General features: G+C 37.8%; 1 protein-coding gene across 2 annotated transcripts in view; it reads left to right on the top strand.

Annotated features, from left to right (window-relative positions):
* Window positions 1–25,260, top strand: part of CEP95 (centrosomal protein 95) — a 34,233-nt gene extending 8,973 nt beyond the window's left edge. For both annotated transcript variants that reach the window (XM_024573342.4, XM_024573343.4), the window contains exons 6-20: window positions 752–867; window positions 6,632–6,763; window positions 7,459–7,658; window positions 9,909–10,021; window positions 10,208–10,337; window positions 10,913–11,063; window positions 17,911–18,050; window positions 18,759–18,848; window positions 19,669–19,798; window positions 20,634–20,806; window positions 20,922–20,996; window positions 22,329–22,481; window positions 24,121–24,267; window positions 24,577–24,648; window positions 24,930–25,260. In XM_024573342.4, the coding sequence (XP_024429110.2) occupies window positions 752–867; window positions 6,632–6,763; window positions 7,459–7,658; window positions 9,909–10,021; window positions 10,208–10,337; window positions 10,913–11,063; window positions 17,911–18,050; window positions 18,759–18,848; window positions 19,669–19,798; window positions 20,634–20,806; window positions 20,922–20,996; window positions 22,329–22,481; window positions 24,121–24,267; window positions 24,577–24,648; window positions 24,930–25,106 (1,999 nt within the window). In that variant the 3' untranslated portion in view covers window positions 25,107–25,260. The remainder of the gene's footprint in view (window positions 1–751; window positions 868–6,631; window positions 6,764–7,458; window positions 7,659–9,908; window positions 10,022–10,207; window positions 10,338–10,912; window positions 11,064–17,910; window positions 18,051–18,758; window positions 18,849–19,668; window positions 19,799–20,633; window positions 20,807–20,921; window positions 20,997–22,328; window positions 22,482–24,120; window positions 24,268–24,576; window positions 24,649–24,929) is intronic.
* Window positions 25,261–26,667: the final 1,407 nt, after the last annotated feature.

The raw sequence follows: 26,667 nt of genomic DNA, 5'->3' as shown, positions 1-26,667 counted from the left end.
TTTGTTTTCTGCATTTTAAAATTAGCATATTTACTCTTTCTCCAAGTTGTTAAACTCTTTATAACCATTTTTTTAAAAAAATTTTTATTGTTATTCAATTACAGTTGTATGCCTTTTCTCCCCATCCCTCCACCCCACCCCCTATAATCATTTTTAATCACTGTTATAACATACCATTCTTATCGGTGCATCATAATTTACTAAACCACTCCTGTATTTTTATATTGTACTTTTAATGTGATGTGTACCTTTGTTTATTCTTTCTCCCCCTTCCGTCCCAATATCTTTAAGTTACATTCAGAGTCAAAGAGTATGAATGTTTTAAGGCAGTTAAAAGTAGTTAAATTGCTTTCCAAAAAGGCTGTGACTATATATATATATATATACACACACACACCCACGAGGATGAAAGTGCTGGGTCACTGCACCTTCATGTACCAATATCATTGACCAAAATCAGGGTTATATGATTTGTTCTACTTTCATAGACAAAATATATTGTTACCGGTTTGACTGTACTTATGCTAACTACATGTTGAATACTGTAATATTACTTTCTTTTAAATATCTGATTCTCAGTAAGCAGCAAGAAGTGATAAGCGGTAGAAGGGAGTGTTTTTCTCTTTCTGTGGATAGCAATGAGCAGTCTGAATACTCACAGGTAGGCTGCTTGAAGCAGCTCTTGGGGTTCTCGTTGGAAGGGCCTTCTATGGTCAGGCTGGGCCCTGAGTAAGTGAGGGAACTCTTTCAGGTGTTCCTTGTCATCTGAGGCTTTGGGCCCCTCTTGGGATGGAGATGAAGTAGAATCTACCAGTGAAATAATTAGACTTGGAGACACAGCACACACCTTTTCTCTGAGAAGTAATGGTGAGTAATTAAACTTTAAATATCTGTTATTGTTATTCAGCATACAACTATGAACATGCAAATAGTTGTACTTAGGAGTGCTTAAAGTTGAGAATAGAGAGACCCCTAACTGGACTTCAGAATTGAAATTCCAGAATACCACCATTACCCACTAACTATGAACAATTATCTGAAATCGGTGAAGTGGGAATCATGGGCACATGGGCAAGTAGGTGGATGCAAGTTTGTCCTGTAATGTGTGGGACTTGATGCCATGGGGAGAAAATTATACGTGCTGCTTAATGGTCTCATCACTGTCGGAGTACCCCCTAAGTATAGTTCCCTGAACTGGGCGACTCACATTTTTCATGGTTTCAGCCAACAGGTCTGTATATCCAGTGGCAATTTTTTCCCCAGGCTTCAGGCCACATTTCCAACAACCTACTAGTTATACACAGTAAACCTGAATATCTTTCAGGCCCATTTTGAGCCTTTCTCCATGCCCTCCTCCAACCAGCACACTTGCAGTCCTGCCCACATGGTTGCCATGCTCTTCTCTGGCATTATATTATTTCTTCTGCTGGGATGCTCTTCCTTTCTATTCCTGGAAAACTCACCCTACAAAGCCAGTCTCTCCCCAATCTGCCTCAGGCTCTGAGGCTCTGTAATCCTCAGTGTAGTCCTCACCTTATTTTGGTAACACCATTCTCACTTTGCATTTTAACTTTAATTTATTTATGTTAACTGAGTTCTAGGGGCAGTACACATCACACTGCTTCACCAAGGAAGGGCATTTTATAATAAAGGTATTGGCGGTCTAACAAAGGGATATAACCCTTGTAAATATTTATACACCCAACATAGCAGCACCTAAATGTATAAAGCAAATATTGACAGACATAAAGGGAGAGATTGACATAAATAGTAGGGGACTTTAACACCACATTGACATCAGTGAATCATCCAGACAGAAAATCAAAAAGAAAACAGTGCCTTTAAATGATATATTAGAATAGTGCATTTAATTGATATTTTTAGAACATTTCACCCAAAAACAATATAAATTCTTTTCAAGTACACATGGAACATTTCCCAGGATAAACCACATGTTAAGCCACAAATCTCAATTTAAGAAAATTCAGATTCTGTCAGGCATCTTCTCTGATCATGATGGTATGAAAATAGAAATCAATTATAAGAAGAAAACTTAAAGACACACAAACACATGGAGGCTAAATAACATGCTACTAAACAATGAATTTATTAATAATAAGATGAAGGAAGGAACCAAAAGATACCTCGAGACATGAAAACCTGACTCCCCCCGCAAAAGAAAATCAACAGGACACAGCCAAAGCAGTCCTAACAGGGAAATTCATAGCATTACAATCCTACATCAAAAAACAAGAAAAATCTCAACAATCAAACTTTCACATAAAGGAACTAGAAAAAGAACAACAAACAAAACCCAATGTGAGTAGAAGAAATAATAAAGATCAGGATGGAAATTTTAAAGAGTCTAAAAACAATACACTGAAAGTAAAAGCTGGTTCCTTGAAAAGATAAAATTGATAACCCATTGGTAACCCATTGGTAAACCATCAACCAGACTCATCAAGAAAAAGAGAGGACTCCAAATAAATAAAATCAGAAATGCAAGAGAAATGACTACTGATACCACAGAAATACAAAGGACTGTAAGAAAATATGAACAATTGGTTATATGCCAACAAATTGGGCAACCTGGAAAATATGGATAAATTTTTAGGAACATACAATCTTCTAAGACTAAATCAAGAAGAAACAGAAAATCTGAACATACTGATTACTAACAAAATCAAATCACTAGTCAAAAAACTCCCAAAAACCAAAAATCCTGGACTAGATGGCTTCACTGGTGAATTTTTACCAAACATTCTAAGAATTAGTAATTACCCTTCTCAAAGTACTTCAAATATATGAAAAGGAGGGAAGGCCCCCAAGCTCATTTTACAAGGCCCCTATTACCCTGATTCCAAAGCCAGAAAAAGACATTACCAAAAAAAATAGAGGCCAGTATCACTGATGAACATAGATGCAAAGATCCTTAACAAAATAGCAAACTGAATTCAGCAATACATTAAAAAGATCATGTACCACGAACAAATGGGATTTATTCCTGTGATTCCAGGAACACAGGAATATAATATGCCATGTCAACATAATATGCCATGTAAAGAAAATGAAAGATAAAAATCATGATTATATTAATAGATATAGAAAAAGCATTTGACAAAATCTAGCATCCATTTAAGTGTAAAACTCCCAGCAAAGTGGGAATAGAGGGAATATACCTCAACATTTAAAGGTCATGTATGACAAACCCACAGCTAACATAATGCTCAGTGGTGAAGAGCTAAAAGCATTTTCCTAATAATTAGGAATATTGTATTGGAAGTCTTAGCCACAGCAGTAAGACAAGGAAAAGAAAAGGCATTCAGACAGGAAAGGAAGAAGTAAAACTCACTATTTGAAGATGACATGATAATATATCTAGAGAACCCTAAATACTCTACCAAAAAATAATAGAACTGATGAATTCAGAAAAGTAGCAGGCTACAAAATTAATGTTCAGAAATTGGTTGCATTTTCATATAATAACAAATCAGAAAGAGGAATTAAGAAAATGTCACAATTGCATAAAAAAGAAATACCTAGGAATAAATTCAATCAAGAACATAAAAGACCTGTACTCAGAAAATTATAAGACATTGAAAAAGATACAAATAAGTAGAAGGATATACTATGCTCATGGATAGGAAGAATTAACATTGTTAAAATGTCTATACTATCCAAAGCAATGTATAGATTCAATGCAATCCCTATCAAAATACCAATGGCATTTTTCACAGAACTAGAACAAATCATTGTAAAATCCTGTAAGGAACCCCTAAAGACCCCCACATAGTCACAGCAATATTGACAGAAAAACAAAGTTGGAGGTAATCATCTTACCTGGTAACAAAACTATACAACAAGGCTATAGTAATCAAAATAGTATAGTACTGACATGAACAGACACATACATCAATGGAACAATAAAGAGCCCAAAAATAAACCCATGCCTATGTGGTCAATTAATGTATGACAAAGGAGGCAAAAATATACAGTGAGATAAAGACAGTTTATTCAATAAATGGTGTTGGGGAAACTGGAAACATACATGCAAAAAATGAAACTAGACCGCTTTCTTACACCATATACAAGAATAAACTCAAAATGGATGAAAGACTTATATGTAAGACCTGAAATCATAAAAATCCTAGAAGAAAACATAAGCAGTAGCTCACCAAGGAAGTAATATATATTTTTTGGATATTTCTCCTCAGGCAAGGAAAGCAAAAAGACCTCCTACTATATTCACCAATGAAAGATCTGATAAGCGTTAATATTCGAAATACACAGTGTCATACAACTTAACATACACAAAAAAATGGGCAGAGGACATACAAATGGTCGATAGACATGAAAAAAGATCCTCACCATCACTAATCATCAGAAAAATGCAAGTTAAAAGCACAGTGAGGTATGGCCTCACACCTGTCAGAATGGCTATCATCAATAAATCAACAAACAAAAAGTTGGTAAGAGTGGAGAAAGGGGAACCCTCATGCACTGTTGGCGGGATTGCAAATTAGTGCAGCCACTTTGGAGAACAGTGTGGAAGTTCCTCAAATTAAAAACAGAACTGCCATGTGACCCAGCAATTCTGCTTCTGGGTATTTATCTGAAGAAATCCCAAACATTAATTCATAAACATACATGCATCCCTATGTTCACTGCAGCATTATCTATGATAGCCAAGATATGGGAAACAAGTGTCCATAGATAGGCAAATGGATAAAGATGTGATACATATATAATGGAATATTATTTGGCCTTAAAAAAGTGAAGTCTTACCATTTGCAACAACATGGATGGACCTAGAAGGTATTAGGCAAAGTGATATAAGTCAGAGAAAGACAAGTACCATATGATTTATGTGTGGAATCTAAAGAACAAAATAAATGAACAACAACAAAAAAAACTCCCGAATCATAAGATAGAACAAACTAATTGATGGTTGCTAGATGGGAGGAGGCATGGGGGGCTGGGTGAAAAAGGCGAAGGGACTAAGAAGTACAAATTGGCAGTTATAAAATAGTCTGAGGTGTAAAGTACAGCATAGGGAACACAGTCAATAATATATTAGGTAAAGTCAGGTAGGCACTAGACTTAACTGGGGGTCATTTTGTAAGTTACATAAATGTCTAACCACTATGTTGTACACCTGAAACTAAAGTAATATTGAATGTCAATTGTAATTACAAAAATTTTAAAATTAAAACTGAAAGAACTTTAAACAGTGCTGGGCTGATTACCATAGTTGACATTTAATGTTATTGTAATATCGTCAACTACCTTCATAGTGATCTTTGACTAAATTCTATTGGAAATCTGCAAAGGAAAATAATGGATTTTGATCCATAGAAGAAAAACAGAAACTGAAGAAAAAAAAATGGACCCAGGTAAAAATGAAGGACCTGGGGTCAACCTGATGACAAATTCATTATCAGGTAGTAGAGAAATTATGGACCAAGTTATGAATTTTGAACATTAGATTTTAGGGAGATGGTATTCATGTTAAATATGAATGTATGGAGGGAGATCCACATATTTAAAACATGTTAAAATGAAATGGCCATACTGCACTGGATTTTGGAAGAGAGCACAAACAGATGTTGCTTATTTTTCTCTCCCCATCGTTACCTAAGGACTTTTTTCATTACTCTTAGAGAAATAAGAAGGGAGAGACACACATCAATGTGTGAGAGAAGCATCAATTGGCACCTGCAGGAGGGGATTGAACCTGCAACCTTTCGGTTATAGGATGCTGCTCCAACCAACTGAGCCACAGTGGCTAGGGATGTTTGATTTTTAAAAGACACCAGATGAGTGTCAAAAATTTAAAAATACTCTGTCTTGGAATAAATTGAATGGATTTTGGGATCTCTACAAGGTGAATGTTTCTGTATTTAGTGATTATGTCAGTTGATCATTTTGGTATCAGTGAGTTTTCAGGGTATATTCTCATACCTTCAAAGTGAAGAATAAGTTTACTGTGAAGTCTTTCATTAAGTTGAAAAAGGGATAAAAAGTCAGAAGGGGAAGTCATGAATCCATTTTGTTTAGGAAAGTTTGTGTATAACCCGGGTAGCTCAGTTGGTTAGAGCATCATCCTGAAATGCCAAGGTTGTGGGTTTGATTCCTGGTCAAGGCACATGCAAGAATCAACCAATGAATGCATATATAAGTGGAACAACAAATCCATATTTCTCTCTCAAAATCAATAAATAAATTTTTAAAAATAGTTGTGTATTATAGATTTGTAATGGAGCAAAGTGGATATTCTCTCAATTTCAATAATATTTTAATTTGTTTCACCTATAAATCTTTGATTACAGCCCCTAGTCCAGAACTATAGCCATGCAACAGTCAGCATTTCTACAACTCTGGCATATTTTTCTAAAGCAAACTAATGAAACATGGTATGAAACTTAGCTTTCAAGTCATAAATGATTCTGGGCTACAGAACTACATCTTGCTATCTAATAGTCATTAAAAATAATTGTTATGTTGAGCAATCACACCAACATTGTTCTGTGATCATGTCATTCCTGAGATTTTTATCATCTGGGTACAGAATTCCTGGTTAGTATGACATTCAGCAATAGAAAAAATTTACCTTTAATATTTCCTTTTCTAGGTACTCAAGGTCCAAATGAAATGCATTTTGAAAAAGCCTCAACTGTACCATGTTCTAAATCACATGAAGAATTGTTGAACCCCCCCTCATCTAGTGTTTTGTCCAAGAATAGGACATCCTTTGTTGAAGACGGTGAGTAGTAATGTTATTAGTTCTTGGACTATTGCTATGAGTTGGAGACAATAATTAGTTCCTGGGACAACTGCTGTTGCTATTAGCCCTTTTACTTTGGTTTACACTTTATGCAGTTCTTTTTGGTTTTATATGGTTTTATTTTGTAAATGTTTGCTATTATGAGCTCTGATTTCTTTTTAAGATGATGTTTGGTTACATGTTTCTGCATTACCTAAATCCTCTCTTCTCACAGACTTTATCAACTGGTGGTCTTCAAATTACCAGTGAATGACAAAATATAGAAGTTTATTTTTCATTGTATTTTTTCTGAAAAACATTGTTTCTTATTATCTCTGGGATTCTCATATGGTTAGTATTAGGTAAAATTTTGTTAATGGCTACCTTTATAACATGTTGATGAATCATAATTTATATAGCTATTTTTCATGCCATTTAGGGTTTTTAGTAATTTTTCATTGCTTTTAAATAACTTGTCAGAAAACTTTTATGATAATAATATTAAAATTACATTCTTCCTAATTAGATCCCTACTTGCTTACTTAGGAAGAGTCCCTGATTTGTTGTTCTTGTATGCTTTTTTAAAAAATCAAGTTAAAATATATTTCTAAGTAGTATTGTGAACATGTTTTATACAGGTATGTGTACACATAAGATGATTGATTTCTTAAGAGTTCCACTTAAATTTGTCCTAGAACTAGCAGAAATTCCTCCTATGGATATGATTCCAAATGCCAGGAAGCTAGGGGAGCCTATTCGATCAGCTATTCCTTTACATCCACCCTACCACCCTTCAGAACCTCGAGCGCCCTGTCCCATAGGAAAAGAATACTTGCGTTCAAGTCACTGTTCCCCTGCTATGAATTCTACTGGAGAGGGCATGGCATTTTCTGTGGTAAGTACAAAAGCTTGCTTTCAATTGGTTAGATGTGTATACATTTAAAGAAGTCTCTTCTAGAATAGTAGTCAAGGATATTACACTAATCAGAGCACTGTACTTCTTAAAATTTACCTCTGCATACACCTACATGTTCTCATTTTAGGAATATTGGGGCAGGATGAATGCATAAAAAGGGAAATAGTAAGAGCCAACATACACTGAGTGTTTACTTTGTACTGGGCACAGTTCTGGGTACTTTACAGGGATTGAATAATTTACTCTTCACAACACAGCTCGAGTAGGAACTGTTTTTATTGCTCATGAAAAAGCAGATAAAGAGGTTCAGTGTCTTGTCTCAGGTCCTACAGCAATTATAGAGTCAGGATTTGAACTCCAGCATTCTAGCTTCAAAACCCATACTGCAGGGGTGTCAAACTCATTTTCTCCGGGGGCCACATCAGCCTCACGGTTGCTTTCAAAGGGCTGAAATAATTTTAGGACTGTATAAATGTAACTACTCCTTAACTTTAAGGAGTTGAAATTACATTCGACCCTTTGAAGGCAACCTCAAGACAGATGTGGCCCCCCGTGAAAATGAGTTTGACACCCCTGCCATATTGTATGTTCAATTAAATAATTTAAAGTGTTTAAAAGTACATTGCCCTGACTGCTGTGGCTCAGTTGGTTGGAGCGTCACCCCATAGCCAAAAGGTTATGAGTTTGATTTCTGGTCAGGGCACATACCTAGGTTGCAGGTTTGATCCCCAGTCTGGGGACCTACGATCCCTGGTCCTATTTGCTTCCCCTCTTTTTGTTCTTTAAAAAAAATCCTTTTATACAGTTAACCTGTCCCTGTCTTCCTAGAAATAAAAATAGGCAGTTATATGAAAAGAATGAATTTATAAATAGTGGTATGTTCTCATTTTTAAAAAGTCAAACAGTGAGGAAAAACTACAGAGATGAAATGAGCTTCATTAGCACTAGGTGATGATCATCATTCTAAATATTCTATGCACCTATTCAGATAGGAGAGTGTATTTAAAAAAAAGTAGAAAAGGAGCCGTAGAACAATGGTTACATTGGGAGATGCTTGGGGAGATGGTGAAAGGACTTAAGAGTTGCTGGTAATACTGTTTCTTGACCTGAGTGGCAGTTAAGTGGGAATGCTCATTTTGAAGTAATTCTTGAGCAGGACACTTAAACTTCAATGAGAGTTTTTACAAGTATTTTTTAAAGGTTTTAAAAATATTAGCAGTTTAAAAAATATTAGCAGTTTTAAAAATATTTACTAAAGAATATTAAATTTAATGTTAATAGAAGAAAAAGATACTGAAGTGAAACTGAAGACATTGTTAAACATCAAATGTTTTCTCATCACAAGAAATATGTTCTATAAGATTCCCTCTAAGGCAGGGGTATCTGTCTCATTTTCACTGGGGGCCACATCCGCCTCGTGGTTGCCTTCAAAGGGCCAAATGTAATTTCAACTCCTTTAAGTTAAGGAATACATTTATACAGTCCTAAAACTATAGTGGGCCCTCTGAGGGCAACTGTGAGGCTGATGTGGCCCCCAGTGAAAGTGAGTTTGACACCCCTGCTCTAAGGTTAAGAAATGCATTGTTAAAAATGTTAGTTTTCCCTGGTTGGTGTAGCTCTAGATGAGCGCCAGCCTGCAAACCATAGGGTTGCAGGTTCAATTCCCAGTCAGGGCACATGTCTGGGTTGTGGACCAGGCCCCCCAGTAGGGGGTGCAAGAGAGGCAACCACACATTGCTATCTCTCCCTGTCTTCCTCCCTTCCCTTCTCTCTAAAAATAAATAAATAAAATCCTTTTAAAAATGTTAGGAGTTATATTCATAGTTTGAGAGGTTTTAGTCTGTTTCAATTTTGGACAGTTTATAGTGACTTCTTGATATGAAAGATAATGACTTTAATAATTTCCACCTATGATTTGATCATTTTTTCATTGTCCAGGTGTAGCCATAATCCTTGAATTTTCATATTTGCAAACACCTAACCTGCCTTTTTATTTGAATGGCATCCTGAGCTACACTTTTTCTCTGAGTACAAATTTATAGACATTGCCCCATTCCTTTGGTATTAGGGATCAGAGTATTTTGATAAATATTCTTTAAAAAAAATAGAATATGGAGAATAAAGGTACCTAGCTTTGGGCAACAGATCCTCCCCTTCCCCACACCCAAAATGTTATTTTATGTGTTGTCTTTGTAGTTATTAAAATCAGCTCTCTTTTGTTTTCAATAGGAGCCAGATAACAGAGGTTTCTTAACTTCTAAGTTGCCTAAAGATAGCAAACAGGAAGCATGTCCAACTCAAGTCCAAGGCCCTAGGACAAGGAAGCTTCCCAAAGGAAAAAGGTAACATCACTGCAGGCTGCAATGTTTACAGTCTGTTTGGCAGAGGGATTTGAAGAGTCAGAGTATACTCTCCAAACTAAGCTGTGAAAACCAGTATGAAATATTTGTTATAGCACATATTAGTTATTTTAAACTAAGTAATGTACACTTAGCTACCTACATGTCACATGGTCACTTTTATTACAGATACGAAAACAGAGCTGCAGTCTCATCCTGGGATTCATCTTTCTCCCAGAGGCCAAGAAATAGATTAACAGAACAAGAATTACATGCAGTATCAGAGAAACTCTCTCAACGGCTCTCTGAACTAGATTGGGCAAGTTTTATTTTTATGTATATTGTGATCATACAATTGAAAGTGAAACTAAGCTAAGGAACTGGAAAACTACTTGTGTTTTAGTTGCTGTGAAAATGGTCCATAAGTCAGACAGGTAGGATATATGCTGACTATCCTAACCTTTCATGTTATAACCAATTTTGATACAGATTTATGCACATTTTTATTGAATTCTGATGAAAACTAATCCTTTAACACAGGAAATTACATTAAACCATTTCTCTTTTGATACATCTATATAGTTTCCCTTTGTCTCTAAAGACGGATTTGTTATAAAATTAGATGGATCTCTGATTCCCACAAAATACAATATTACAGTTTGGGGATATCACTAAATAAATGTATTAAGTCCCTACGTGACTCACTCTGAAGTTTATTGAAACTGAATAGTCCATAGCACTGATACACACTCTTTAGAAACTAAACATGCATAAGCATTAACTTGTTATTAGTACCTAATTATCAGGGGAAGCTTGCTAAATGTTATGTCTGTCTACTCCTTCCAACTTGTATTCTGCCGAAATCAATGAAAAGATACTGAATTTTCTTGATAGATGTTAAAAAGTGCCCTGGGTGATCGAATTAAAGAAAAAACTGACCACGAAAAAGAAGATACTGGAAATGAAGAGGTGGAGAGTGGAAATGAGACTCTCTCTCAGCACAGTGACAGCATCATGGAGCATGGGCCGAAAAAGCGAAGGCCAGGTACCTCCCTATCCCACATTGGCCAGGATGAGGACAGGCTAGGGAGCCACTTAGGCACTTCATGTGTTTGTAATGACTGGCTGTCTCATTTAAAATATTTCAGAAATACACAAATGATCAAAAATAATATCATACCTGTATCTTCACCATCTAGCAGTAGATGTTAACAATTATATTTGCTTTACACCTTTGTGTTGAAGGAATAGTTGGAAGATCCTATCTGTCCTTCCCACAGTCCATTCTTTTTCCTTCTTCAAAGAAACTACTCTCAAAATTGGCACTTTTTTCTCTTATTTGGGTTTTTTACTTTTTCTTTCCAATTTTATTGAGATATAGTTGACATTTATAATTTTGTTCACTTAAGGTATACAGCATATATATAGGAAAATGATTACCACAGTAAGTTTAGGTCTTATATATAAGACTATATATATAAATATAAATATAAATATATATATATATATATAAGACCTTAAATATAACTTTTAAGGTCTTATCTCTTAGCAACTTTCAAATATACAATACAGTATTTTAAGTTATCGTCACTAAAATGTACATTATATCCCCAGAAATCCCCAGAACTTAGAAATGGAAGTTTATACCTTTTGTCCACCTTCATACGTTTCACACAACCCCCAATCCCCACCTCTGGCACCTGCCAGTCTGTTTTCTGTATCTATGAATTTGTTTTTTTAGATTCCAAATATGAGTGAGATCATACAGCACTTATCTTTCTCTGACATCTCATTCAGCATAACGCCCTCCTTGCCAATCCATGTTGTCACAAATGGCAGGTTTTCCTTCTTTTTAATGACTGAATAATATTCCATTATATATATTTGCATATGTATTCATGTTTTTTATTTTGTTTCTGCCAGTAGACATTTAAGTTTTTCCATGCCTTGACTGTTTTAAGTAATGCTACTATGGACATGGGGTAGCGATTTCATTTTCCTCCTAGATACATACGCAGAAGTAGAATTGCTGGGTCATACGGTAGTTCTTTTTAATTTTTTAGGAATCTTCATAATGTTTTCTGCTTACATCCCAACCAACAGTGTACAAGGGTTCCCTTTTCTCCCTGGCCTCTCCAGCACTTGTTATCTCATCCTTTTGACAGTAGCTATTTTAATAGGTGTGAGGTGATAGCTCACTGTGGTTTTGATTTGCATTTCGCAAATAATGTGATGTTGAACACCTTTTTATATGTCTTCCTTAGAAAACTGTTCAGATCCTCTGCCCATTTTTCAATTGTTTATTCTTTTGTGTTGAGTTACATGAGTTCTTTATATATTTTAGATATAACCCCTTATAGAGAATTGTCATTTACAGATGTCTTTTCCCATTCCATTGGTTGCCTTTTTGTTTTGTTAATGGCTTCCTTTACTGTGTGGAAGCTTTTTAGTTTGATGTAATTAGTCCCAGTTGTTTATTTTTGTTTCTGTTTTCCTTGCCTTTGGAATCAGATTCACAAAAACACCACTGAGACTAATGTCAGAAACTTAGTGCCTGTTTTTTTTCTATGCATTTTATTGTTTTAGGTCTTACACTCAAGTCTTACACTCAAGTCTTTAATCTGTTTTGAGATCATTTTTGTGTATGGTATAAGATAGTGGACCAGTTTCATTCTCTTGCACGTGGCTATCCAGTTTTCCCAACACATTAAAGAAACTTTCACTTCTCCATTATACTATGTATTCTTGGCTCCTCTGTCATAAATTAGTTGCCAATATATGTGTGGGTTTATTTTGGGCACTCAATTCTGTGTCTTGTTTCCTTCCAGTCCCATACTGTTCTGATTGTTATAGCTTTGAAGTGTAGTTTGAAATCAGGGAGTGTGACACCTCTGTCTTAGTTCTTTTTTCCTCAGCATTACTTTGACTATTTGGGGTCTTTTGTGGTTCCATGCAAATGTGAGGATTTTTTTTGTTCTATTTCTATGAAAAATGCCATTGGGATTTTGATAGGGATTGCATTGAATCTGTAGATTGCTTTAGGTATTATGGGCATTTTGACAATGTTAGTCCTTCCAATCCATGACAATGAAATATCTTTCCATTTCTTTATCTTTTTCAATTTCTTTCATCTTATTTTCAGTGTACAAGTTAAGTTTATTACTAGGTGTGTTGTTCTCTTTGATGTAATTGCACATGGTATTTTCTTAATTTCTCCTTCCAATGCATTCTTCATCTCATTTATTGAATTTCTGTTTGGTTCTTTTTCAGTCTCTTTGGTTAAGTACTCCTCAGTTTTATTCCTGAGCTCATTGAACTGCCTTTCTCACTTTTCTTGTATCTTGTTTTTTCACAATTGCTATTTTGAATTCTCTTATCACTTTTTTTTTGGAATTTTAAATGTGTTTTCTCCTTTTATTGTCTTATAGTAAGTAGCCTTTTCAAACTTTAAGGGTGGCCTATTATTTCTAGAATTAAATTTAAAAATCGATGTCCCTAGACCACCCAGGCCATGCTTCCCGTAGCTGCCAACACCTGGAGCAAATAGTCAGGAGGCCAGGGGGTCTGAGGGAGGAGCCAGAGGTCAGGCTGAAGCTTCCTGCACAGGTGCAAGGCAAGGCTGCCAGCCCTGGAGGATGGAGACAGTCACATCATGAGGCACACAGTACCCAGCACTAGGTGCACACATGCTCACAGCTGGCTGCAAACTTTACCAAGTTCATGCTCAGAGCTAAAGCACCAACCCAGAAGTAGAGAGGGCAGGTGCAGGCTCTGCCTGTCCCTGCTGCTCAGAAAAACCCCCTGGGCTTCGTCTTTCAGAAGTTGGGGAAAAGCTGCAAAGGGCTTTAGGTGCTGTCCTTCTGGGCTCTCTGCCCTCATTAGGAACTAACAAGGGCGCTGTGGGAAGTCTTCCAACCTGAGGGCAAACATTCAACCTTGACATCAGCAGGGTTTCACACAGATTATCTTTATGGAGTGGCAAGAACTCACTTTAAACTGTACAATGCCCGAGGTAAGAAGGTATTATGCCTATTTTACAGATAAGATGGGGCTCAAGGACAAAACTTATCCAAGGTCTTTAGAGTCACTAAATGATGAAACCCAATTGAGACTCAAGTCTGAGGCCAGCGGTCTCACTGGTGGATGGTTGTTGTGCATGAAAAGTGCCTAGAATATGCTAGCTGAATGATTGTAGAACTGACTGAACAAAATCTTGGGCTTCCACTCTGAAGTCTTCAGTTATTTTGTGGCCTCAGCAGCTTCTCTTCCCTTTAGCCTGTTCTTTAATGTTACTTCTCTAGTGCCTTCTCCAGTGTCTAAGAGTTTGTATTGACCAACCTGTAGAGGAGCAATTGTTTTCAATTGCTGTGGAGGAACAGTTGACGTGGATGACTATACTTGAATGAAGGATAACCAAAGACACACATACTTTGCTTTCAAAGCATGAACATTGCTACATGTTTGAAAGTAGCGAACACAAGCCAGCCCCCGGGCACTGTGGCTTCAGTTCCTCAGCATGCCTACTGCCTTGAATTGCCTTACCATCTTTTTATATTTTATTTTTGACTTAGAGAGAAGGGAAGGGAGGGAGGAAGGGGGAGAAACATCGATATGAGAAACTTCAACTGGCTGCCTTCCACATGTGCCCCAGGGCACTGAACCTACAACCCAGGGATGTGTCCCTACCCGAATCAAACCAGTGACCTTTTGGTTTGCAGAACAATGCCTAATCAACCGAGCCACACCAGCCAGAGAGTAATTTCAAAAATTTTTTAATTGGTTTTTAGAGAGGGGAGAGGGGAGAGAGAGAAACATCAGTCTGTTCCACTGATTCATACATTCATCAGTGGCTTTTTGTACATGTCCTGACCAGAAATCAAACCTGCAACTTTGGTGTATCCAGGTAGTGCTCTAACCAACTGAGCAACCTGGTCAGGGCAGTTGTCTTATTTAGATGACAATGTTCTGCTCTGATCACATGGCTCTGGGTTGGTTGGCTCGTCCAGTTCAATTCCTGGTCAGGTCACATGCCTAGGTGGCAGGTTCATTCCCCAGTTATGGCACATATGGGAGGCAACCAGTCGATGTTCTTCTCTCTTCCCCCCTCCACCCCTTCCTCTCTAAAATCAATTAATAAAAAATAATAATAATGCCCTGGCTGATGTAGCTCAGTGGATTGAGCATGGGCTGTAATCCAAGGGGTCACTGGTTCAATTCCCAGTCAGAGCACATGCCTGGGTTGCAGGCCAGGTCCCCAGTGGAGGCCATGTGAGAGGCAACCACACATTGATGTTTCTCTCCCTTTCTCCCTCCCTTCCCCTCTCTCTAAAAATAAATAAAATTTAAAAAAAAATTTAAATATTAAAATAAAATAGATGACAATGTTCCAACACTTTGAATTTGGTTTCTGGAGAGTTGTCATTTTCTTTGTTACCTGTTACTTTGTTCATGGTGCTTGATGGGTTGTTCCTCCGTTGGCATATTTGAAGTAGTAAACACCTTTCTTACATAGGTACAGTCTTGATTTTAATAATTCGGTAGGCTGATAATTAGGGCTTTCTTTTGTTTTCCAGTAGATGGTGCTAAAATGCAAGTTTGTGTTTTCTCTTACCAGTGCTGCTTTGTGCTTCTCTGGGTTGAGGTTGGTTGGGGTGTTGCTGTGGTTGTAGGAGTCTCCACCTGGGTGACTGGGGTGCTACGTATCTCAGCTATGTCTGTGTCACCTGGGTCTCCAGGCATCACCATCATGGGGGGGGGGATGTAGCATGTGGGGGCAAGCTGGGTTTGCTACCCTGCCTTGCTGCTACCTGGTTCCCTGTGGCTGAGGCTATAGACATGTCTCCACTGCTGCTTCACAGCTCTGCTGCAGTCAGGGGAGGGAGCCAGGTTCTCAGGTGCAGACACTGCTTCTGCCCCTCTTACTCTCTGCCAAGCTGTAATGTGTGAGCCGCACCCCTTCTGCACCATTGCTACTGTGTTAGCTGGAGCATGGGCTCAGACACAGCAGCGGGGCACTGCATCTGCGGGCAGTCCCTGTCCCTGTCCTTACCCCCATCGTGCCTCCCTTACACATTCTGTTACACCCATCTCCAGATGTACCAATGCGTGTATCTTTCAGGCATGGTAGTGTATTGAACAGAGAAACCTTTGTTGGGTTATAGATGTCTGATTAGTTGTAAATTTAATGGTAAATACATAGGGGTCTTCCCACTCCACCATGATGCTGACATCACTCCAATACTGCCATTTTGAGCAGGAACCCTTTTATCCCTGTTTTTATACTTTTAACAGTCTGTATGTTACCTATCTAAATATGCTTTTATGTTTTTAAAAAGTTTACATATACTGTATATATTATTCAGCAACTTGCTTTTTGTTTAACATTATTTTGAAATCTATGTTGATACTTATAAATCCATTTCATTCATTTTAACTATTATGTAACTAAAGTCTTACAATTCACCTCATTTGTGTTTGCATATCTATTTCTTACCATTTCCCCTATTGTAGGACATGTAGATTGTTTCCATAACTACAAACAATTCTGCAATGAGTAACAGGTAACAAGTTTCTCTAGGATCCACATCTATTAGAATTACTGGATTATGGTGTTTACACTTACGCATCGGTGCCAAATTCCCCCCAAAGTGCACTAGTTTATACTCGTACTCCTGTTAGCAATGTATGAGCTTGTGGTTTGCCACGTTTTTGCAGGTACTTCCTACTATTTGTTCAAATTCAAGTAATTATCCTGCCTTCCACCAGCTAGAATTCTGCATGTTTTCCATTCCCTTTTATCTACTTTGTCCATCCTTGTTTCTCTAGAAATAGTATTTCTCATCTAAAACTTTGTGAACTATTTCCGTTTGGTTTGTTTTGTTTTACTTCAAGAATATCTTTTCTTATTTCATCTCTCTTCCTTAATACTACACTTGGCGCAGGTAATCTCTGGAACCCTAACCCAGTAACCTATATGATTTTTTACTATACACATATATATGGTATCCAGTTTTAAAAACATTATAAATTAAAATATTATTTAAATCAGATGTTCTGTTTCTAAAGAAGAATATATTATGGCTATAGTAAAATGTCCTAAAAACAACATTTTAAAGATTGTACAATTCAGTTTTTTTTTAGTATCTCAGAATTTGAAATGAATTAAAATTTGAATTAAAAGATAGTGAAAAAAGCTCAGGGAAATATGAATTCCCTGGGAAAACTTGTTTAGAAAGGTATCAAACTCAGTTTCTTGACCTTAGATACATATTGAATTATTCCATTTTTCCAAAAAGGCATGGAGTCCCCCTCTTCACAACTATTAGATGCCCAAGCACAGCTATAAACAGTGGAACATAAAAAGGTTTGTGGAGAGAAGTGACTTGTTATATCTCTTGGACACTGTGGAATTAGGAGGGCTAGGTGTCTAAATAGGAAATAATCAGGACTGCTTAGAAAAAGCTACATTATGTTAACTTTTGCTTATAACCACACTGCTTTATAAGAATAATGTTTGGGTATGTAAAAGGATAGGAGACAGTATGACTCAGATGGTTTAACGTTTTCTTTCTTCCTCTACCACCAAGAGCTCTTAATATTGGCTTTTGTGTACAGCTGGCACTCCAGTTCCACATTTTGCTGTTTTCAACCCCAAGTTGAATATAGAACCTAAGTACTTCTTTGAGAGAGTGCACATTTATGTGCATTTGTCTGTTTGCTTGGTGTGACTAAACAATACAAATACAAATTAGTCATAGGAGAGAGTACATTTAGAGTACACTTAACACATTCATGGTCATTCTCTTTGCATTTGGTGAAAATTAACTGTTGGTTTCCAACTTAATATTTCTGGTTGTCAGGAAGTAATGGTATTTGTCTCTTCTGTGTTGTAGGACTTGCTGTGCACAGAAAGCCACCCTACAGATCTCATTCACTTTCTCCATCTCCAGTTAACAAAAACAAACAGTTGCATATGGAAAGAAAAAGGCAGCGAAAGCCAAAAGAAACAGATACCCACCGATTCCAAGCAAAGGTACATTCCATCTCTTGACTACCATTGGGCAGCAAGCAGTACCATTTACCTTCAGCCAAACACTACCGTGAACATGCTGTTGATTAAAGGCTAAAATGCATTTCATATGCTTGGGCTGAGAAAATTATGTGACATAGCTTTTATGTCCCCATTTAGGGAGCATAAAACCTTGTACTCAACAAAATTTTGGGAACACTAACCTTGTCAGATACAGCCCAGTACTGAAGGGAATTAAGAAAGACTAAATAAGTAAGGGTTGGTATTTTCAGGGAGCGCTTCAGAGATGAATAGAATTTGAGGAAGATTAAATGTGACAGGCCATTTAAGTTACAGATAGGATGAAAGTGCCCAAGACAGGAATGCGAGGAGGCAGTTAGGAAGACTTTGCTATGGAGTAGGGATTTTGAAGTGTAATACAAATTTAGAACACCTCATTTCTTTGCTATAGTATGTCTTACAATAGCATGTAACATCTACTCAAGGGAGTATCAAAATAATTACAAGAACTATGAGAACAAAACACATTATATAGAATTTCATTTTATGTCCCAAGTACACATCCATGAAATAACGTAAATTTATGATATATAGCCTGAAAGGAACTTTTTAAGAAAGTGAATACAATGGCAGATCTCAGGTGATTTTTTCCTTCATTTTGATTTGTATATATTTTTATAACTAAATATCATATGGCCTTTTCCTCTGTAGGCAATAACTGAAGCATTTGAAAGGGAACTAAGAAGAAATAAAGTGCAAGAGAATATTGAACCTCCAGGAATAAATGACGAGGAAGAAACAGTGGGTAAAAGTCTCTACTGTAATGCCATTTGATCAGCTCAGTGGAAAGTATGGAGAGATGAACTTTTTTAAAAGGAAAAAAGAATCAGCAGGGCCTTTAATCATTAGCTCCTTAGAAAAAGTCAGGATCTCATTTCATGATGTGGGGTTTTTCTCGCATTCATAAGGCACCCAAGTTGCTTAAATATAGCAAGACATGGTACTAAAGAACACTAGCATTTTTCCTACCTGCCCAAAACCTCCCTCAGTTTTTAAGGGGTTCTACTGCTTAGCAGTTCACTGAGGATTTATAAGAGAGTCTAGGCTGACAAGTTACAGTAAGAGAAGACAGGAAATCTCAGTTGTTATATACCTGGTGGGAAGAAACCCAAAGTTTCCATTACCTTTCAAAAGAATGGTTACAGGAGATAAAAGCATGGGGAAAAGCTTATGCTAAAATGTTCATAAACAAAACAGGATATAAAGTACAGTAGTTACAACTAAACATTGTTTGAGATCTTTGACAACTTTTCCCACCTAGATTTAAAAAGAAACAAGTACATCAAAACATTTGTAGTTGTATTTAGGGTGTGGGACTATGGTGACTGAAATTAAAAAAAAAAAAAAATTCAGTGCTTTTCAAATTACAAAGGATGCCAGAAGTCAAAAGATTCTTTTTACTTAGAGTAGATAAATACTAACCAGATATTAGAAAGCTAAAGTAAGCTGGTTTAGCAGGGAATTAGTTAGCTATTTCTGTCAATATGTAATATTTAAGATGATGTATAAAAGAGTTACGAGATCTCTCTCTTATTTCTATTGTTTTATATCTGCTTCTAAGGAAAAAATATACAGAGAAGCTGGTCATACAGGAACTCCAAAACATAGTCAACCCTGGAAGATGTACTCCAGAAACACCACGACTCCAAGTCCAAGAGGTGGCGTGCCAAAGCCACATAAAGTAGTTCCCAGTAAGAACCACAAAATTGTACTTTATGGAAAACTGGCACCCTTTGAAAGTGTGTGCTACATTCCAAGGACACAGCACTGAAAACTAACATCCACCAGTTAGTTGGAGAAAGTTCCCTCTTTTATCACTGCCATACCCTAGATCTCTGTAAAGAGATTAAGGCTCTTTAAGTAGGGCATTTATTTAAAACTCTTCAATATCATCTTAGGAAGGCCTGCATCTTGGCACCAAAGGAATGCTAGGGCCACTACCTGCTGCTCCAGCTTTAGCTTCACTTGCTCACTCATGCTGGCTGCCTTTTCTTTGTTTCTGGGAAGTTGGTAGAACCAGATGGATGCGCCAAAGCAAGCAGATGGCCTGTCCAGCTCCTGTTATATTGACAATTGGTGCCAGTGAGTGTTAAGAGTCCTGTTACAAGAAAAATGAGGTCATGTGAAATGCCAGGGTGCATTTTCAAAGACTGCTGGCCTTCTAACTGCATCCCATCAGACAGAGACTTTGCCTCCCAGTAGGGCTGAGGAAGTCTGGCCACACACAGAGCATCCACCCAAGGCACCGAGTCAACTGAGTAGTTAGGATGGACTTCACAAGACCAGCCTGTCATTAATCAGAACTGTTGATCTTATTTTCATCCATACTAGTAGTTGGCTTACTCTGATCAAAGAAGGAATGCAAAAGTAATAACATACTTTTAGAATTGTTCTTTTCAGGATCAAAACCGCATCACTTAGATAAGCTTTGATCTTTCAGGAAGGTGGGATGAGAGTTCTTATTAAAAGCTTTCAGCAAATCTCTCAGATTAAAAGCATCTTTTTTTTTTTCCCCCAACCTTGCAGTGAAAGTAAACGAACAGAGTCTCTTCTTGCCCTTGATGCTCGAGCAGTTTCCATTTCTCTATGTTTCTGGCCAAACACTAAGCAAAATGTGGAAACAGCAAATTGCACAGATTGAACAGCTCAAAAAAGATGCATATAGAGAAAATCGATCAAAGAAGAAACTCCAGGATGAAGTAAGTTTACTGTCAATTTTAAGCACAGGAATATAAACCAGAAAGGGAAAGAGTGTATCCTTGAGAATTTAGGGAACAGCATTATTAACCACCTTCCCTGTTGTCCCCCTTAAAGATAGAAGCAGCCTTAAGAAGGCATGACCTGCTTGCTGCACTTGTCAAGAAAGAATATGAACATAACAAGAGACTGGTAAGTCAAAAGCAAATTGGGTATTATAATTTTTGATTTTATAATTTATATTAATTACTTTTATTTGTACCAGCTGGGCAATAGCCCCATAGACTGTTACCTCAAACACTTGCCTATAGAGTAGGGGTGTCAAACTCATTTTCACCAGAGGCCACATTAGCCTGACAGTTGCCTTCAAAGGGCCGAATGTAAGTTTAGGACTGTATAGGTGTAACTACTCTGTAACAGTTAAGCAAGAGCTCGGTGCTGCTGCCAGGTAGAAACAAGGTGCCGGGCTGGATAAAACAGGGTGGAGGGCCGGACTGGGCTTGCGGGCCTTGTGTTTGCCACCTGTGCTACAGAAGCATCTAGGGCTTGAACCAAAACCGATGAGTAGGGAAGGTGCTAGGTGCTTTACAATACAGTTTCATTTAGTCTTTATTATAACATGATAGAGACATTTTCTGTGAAATGAAAAACCTGAGGCTTTGAGATATTAACTTGCCCAGGGTCCCACTGTAATCAGTAAGGAGCAAGGTTGAGATTTTAATCCAGGTCTGTGTCTACATAGCCCCTTTGTGGTACTACATAGTTGTAACTAGTGCTTTAGTCCTCTCCCAACCTTCTCAAGTCCCAAATAGGGATCTGAGGTATTTTACCAGCCTCCATGATCATCTGGATAAAGAATTTACATAGCACATTATATTCTATTGAGTATAATGAGAGGAAAGTACAGAAGTCAAAGACAATATGACAGAGGAAGAGATTTTAAAATGCATGGTTGAATGTAGAGATAAGCAGTGTGAACTATCATCCCAAACAGTTCCAAAGAAGGGGAAGCCATCTGAGGAACTGCAGGTACTACTTTGGTATGCGGAAAGGGAACATTCCTGAACACCTGGCTGAAGGGTTTATGTACACACCCTCATTTCATCCTCACTACTTTGCAAGAAGATATTGTCTAGTTTCCTTAGTTTCAACCTACCGGTAAATACTCTTAGTAACTCAAATTTTGCTTGTAGGTCAGAGTGCCATTTTTCTACTCCTTCTGCACTGGCATTTGGTTGTGGCTTAGGTGATGCCCTAGTGGAATAGGGAGATAAGATCCTCAGGTCCACCAGGTCATTGCTCCTCTCTGTAGCACTGGGGGCCCACTGGGCTGGCTCTTAGGACTAGGGTGACAAACCTACCAAAGGCTAGAGGACTTCTGGGGGACTGATAGTCTTTCACACTCTGTGCCCAGGCAATAGGCCACTGGTCCTCCATACCTGGCTTACTGCTTCAAGACACTGATGGGGAGTGGGGCAGATGAGAATGTTGGAGTCTTCCTCTTTTTCCCTTTCCTTTTCTCAGCAAGACTTCAAGGACCGCATTCATAGACAAAAGTTGACCCAATCAAAAATAAAAGAAAATCGGCAGCAGATTGTTCGTGCCCGAAAATATTACGATGATTACAGAGTTCAGCTGCGTGCAAAAATGATGAGAATGAGGACCCGAGAAGAAATGGTAAGTATGGCTTTTCTAGCTAATGCTGTTAAGAAGGTAAGTTTTGTCTTACCTTTTAGGACCACCTTCTTTGTTTATAACTCTTGTCCCAATTTGAATCTAAAATTCAAATACAAGTCCTAAAATGCTGGCTATGAGAGTTCAGACTTGGCCATACTTTGTTATTACCCCCATAGAACATCCCAGTCTATTCAGTCTCCACTGCCATTATTTTAATTTCCTCTGACCCCCACACATAGAAACTTGTCCCATACAACTGCTTTAGGGATTCGGGAGCATGTTATCACAGACAGGAACTTAAGGTGTGAGTGGATGACCTAGGTTTCCACATAAAATCAGGAAAATCACATAGGACAGATGGGCTCTGAGGTGTTTCCACGAAGTATTTACTGTCTCATCCTAATCAAGCTAAAATGCTTAATATTTTGCAATTCTAAACTGGCAATAAATTTCATCCCTAGAATAAAACATGAAGGTAACTATAGTTAGCTGGGCTGAATACTCTGAAGTGGGATACTACTCTAAAGCTTTGAGAGGTTAAGTATCTTGACTAAGGCAACACGGCTGGCTAATGATACACGGCTTCCAGAACCAGTTCTCTGATCAAGAATTCTTACTAATCAGTGGAGAACAAGTGGGCATATCCATATCCTCTGAACAATTTGTTTTCCTGTGGCCTGTTAGATGGTAACCACATCACCTTCAGTTATGCACAAGTACAGATGCAACATTTGTTTCTGCTCTGGGGCGCCTGCCGTGTTTACATGACTGCTTTAGATATCTTTTCTGAAAGCTAAAGAATCTCTGGGCTACAAGAAAAGATGCTGAAACACCATTAGTCATTAGGGAAATACAAATCAAAACCACAATAAGACACCACCCTCACCCACTAAGATGGCTGAAACAAAAACAACCAATGTTGGGAAGAAGGTGGAGAAGTTGGAACCCTCATGCAGTGCTGATGGGGTTATAAGATGATACAACCACTTTGGAACAGTCTGGGGCTTCCTTAAAAGGGTGAACATAGAGCTACCATGACCAGCAATTTCATTCCTAGATATGTATCCACATAAATAACTTACACGCAAGTGTTTGCAGAAGCATTATTTATAATAGCCGAAAAGAGGAAACAATCCAAATGCCATCAGCCGATGAGTGGATAAACAAAATGATACATCCAAACAATAGAATAATCTTTGGCAGTGAAAAGGAATGTAGTATTGATACAGATGAACCTTGTAGAGATATGCTAAGTGAAAAGTAAAACACAAGAGGTCCAATAAGTATATAATTCCATTTATATGAACTGTCCAAAGTAGGTGAATCTATAGAAAGTAGACTAGCAGTTGACTGGCGAGGGCAGAATGGGGAACAGCTGCTGGTGGGGGTGGGGTTTCTTTTTGGAGTGATGAAAATGTTCTGAAATTAGTGGTGATGGTTGCACAACTTTGAATATACTAAAACCTACTGAATTATATACATCTTCAAAAGGTGAACTTTATGGTATGTGAATTATCTCTCTAAACTTGCTACTTTCAAAATTCTGTTGATTATAATGAATATATACCTCCAGTTGGGTAAAATGATTATATTCCTCCATAAAAGTTCGGCATAATTTCTCTGACTTAATAACTGACAGATATTTAAGAAACTGTTTGAAGAAGGCTTACAAATTCAAAAGCAAAGATTGCGAGACCTAAGAAACTATGCCAAAGAAAAGCGAGATGAACAAAAGAGACAGCACCAGAATGAACTGGACTCAATGGAGAACTACTATAAAGACCAGGTGGGCTCACTGCTGCTTGTTTATATTCTAATGTGCTTAATACTGACCATCCTGTCAAAGTCCGCTTAGCCTGTTGAACAATAAATCTCCACATGTTAATTCAGGATCTGTCATTATATAGGTTAGACTGACCCCATTTTTCAAGATTGAAATTTAAGATAAAATAAGCTAGTCCTTGACCAAAGTACAGAATCTATATTGCCCTACTTCTATGAAAGATTTTAAGCTTCTGAACATTAAGTATAAGAACTGCTATATCTAGACTACTGACAAATAAAAGATTTCGTTCTTTTTCTTCTCTGTAAACAGTTTTCATTGCTGGCAGAAGCCATATCACAGGAACATCAAGAACTCAAAGCCAGAGAGAAATCGCAGGCCCAGGTAATGATTAACAAGATAGAAATCATTTATTTACATTTTCAATAAATAGAGAACAGTTATATACACCTTAAGGGAAATGGAGAGAATACTAGTAAGAAGGTCCATCTATGGTCCAAACATTGATCCCATTTTAAGCTTACCTATTCAGGCCTCTGTAAGAGCTATTGCTGAATTATTAAAATTATTGCAGGAATGTGATAAGCTGTAAGATGGAGAGGGAATAAAAGACGAGGGCCTGGATGTATGTTGTGAATAGCAGGATGACATAAATTCTCTTTTAGACATTGTATAAGGTGAAGAGGGAGCTGAGGTCTAAGATGGAGAAGGAAATCCAACAACTGCAGTACATGATCACACAGAGCGACGATGATGCTTTCTTCCGGGAATTGGAAGCTGAGCGCTTCAAATCTAGGCTTCATCTGGCTTCCTTCCAGTACTGTAAAAATCCCTTCCCATGAGGCCAGCCTTCTGCATAAATGACGTTTCAGGAGGACTTCAACTGAGACAGTAAAATATCTAAAGCAGAAGAATCATTTCTAAATGTCTTGTCTGCATATTCATTCCAGTACTTTTTATGAAGAAACATTTTGAATAAACATTTTTTTTCTTAAAGTTTACTGCTTTTGAATTTACAACCTAAAACCTTTAAAAGGGGGATTAAAGGCACACATTCTTCCTTAGACCTGTCTGTACTGAAGTAATCAACAAGCCTTGATTGAGCATCCCGCTCCTGAAGCCTATTGTTGTGGATCAAAAAAAAAAAAAAAGTATAAAACAGTGCTTGAGGACCAAAAAACTCTCAATTTCAGAAAGGGGTAGAAGTATAAGCTTGCCATCGGAGGTGGGACTTAGGTTCAAATGTGTGTAGTTTTTTCATGTATGGTGGCCAGATGAGAATTTATGCCTATGGCCTGTAGCGGCTGGCGGAGGACAGCCATGGTGCGAAGCCAGGTGGTGTGTGCCTCAAAAGAGCACTAGTGACTGCAGATGGGGAGGAGGCATAATGGACTTGAAGTGAGGAAGAGTACGCCAACCCTAATTTCTACTGTGGGACAACATGAGAAAAAAGAAAACCTACTTGGGGTGGTCTTCCATAGAGAAGAGGGCTTCATTGAAGGCCAAGACCTGGAGGGAGGCTTCAGAGTGGTTGAGGATCTGGGGACTTGTGCTAATCAAAGCTACAGAGTGGCAGAGGACACCAGAAAAGGAGTGGAAGGGAGAAGAGAGGCTCCCATTAGGGCATGTAGAGAGTAGCATGGTGATGAGCATATGAACAATGATCAAGGACCAGGGAGGCCAGAGGTATGATGGAGTGGGACCTGACTGTCCTGGAGAAAAAAAGTAGGAAGCTACATCTAATGCTGTGGTCCAAGTGCTACCTACCCTCTTGGAATGACGGCTGACAACATTGGGCCTCTAGACAGGTAGGTGGGGCCTCCTGGGGAAAAGACTTGGCAGATTGGCGGCCACGTGTGGAGCATGACGGGGAGATATGTAGACTGCTATGCTATATAGCATGACAAGTCAGTGAGTGCAGGTGAATGGGAAGGGTGGGAAATGCATGAGACCAGGCTAGATACACAAGAGTAGAGCATAAGTTCCAAAAGTTATACAGAGAAAAATGATAAAGCATATCCAGATAGAATATTCACAATATATTCTTGAGTAAAACAAGCAAATACTAAACTATACCATGATGCTATTTTAAAAACTATGGTATCAATGGGTATCATATATAGTATAATGCAGTATAATCATTACAATACAGAAAAGGTCTGGACAAATAGTCCCAAACCAGTATTGGTAGGTGCACCTCTGAGTGGTAGATTACATAAACTTTCACTTTTTGCTTAATATAATTAATTAAAACAAGCATAATGATGCTTTTATTTTTTTAATGTGAACTGTTTTAGGAAGACTTAAGTTACTAGTTCTGTCAGCTCTTTACCAAGCTAAGAACTAGGAATAACCAACAAGAAGTGAGTGAAGGAATTTACCAGGGAAAGGGTAGGATTACTA

This window comes from Desmodus rotundus, chromosome 9 (genome assembly GCF_022682495.2).
Source record: "Desmodus rotundus isolate HL8 chromosome 9, HLdesRot8A.1, whole genome shotgun sequence".
Lineage (NCBI taxonomy): Eukaryota > Metazoa > Chordata > Mammalia > Chiroptera > Phyllostomidae > Desmodus > Desmodus rotundus.
Note: the sequence above shows the minus strand (reverse complement) of the source record. Positions and strands in the feature narration are given on the sequence as shown.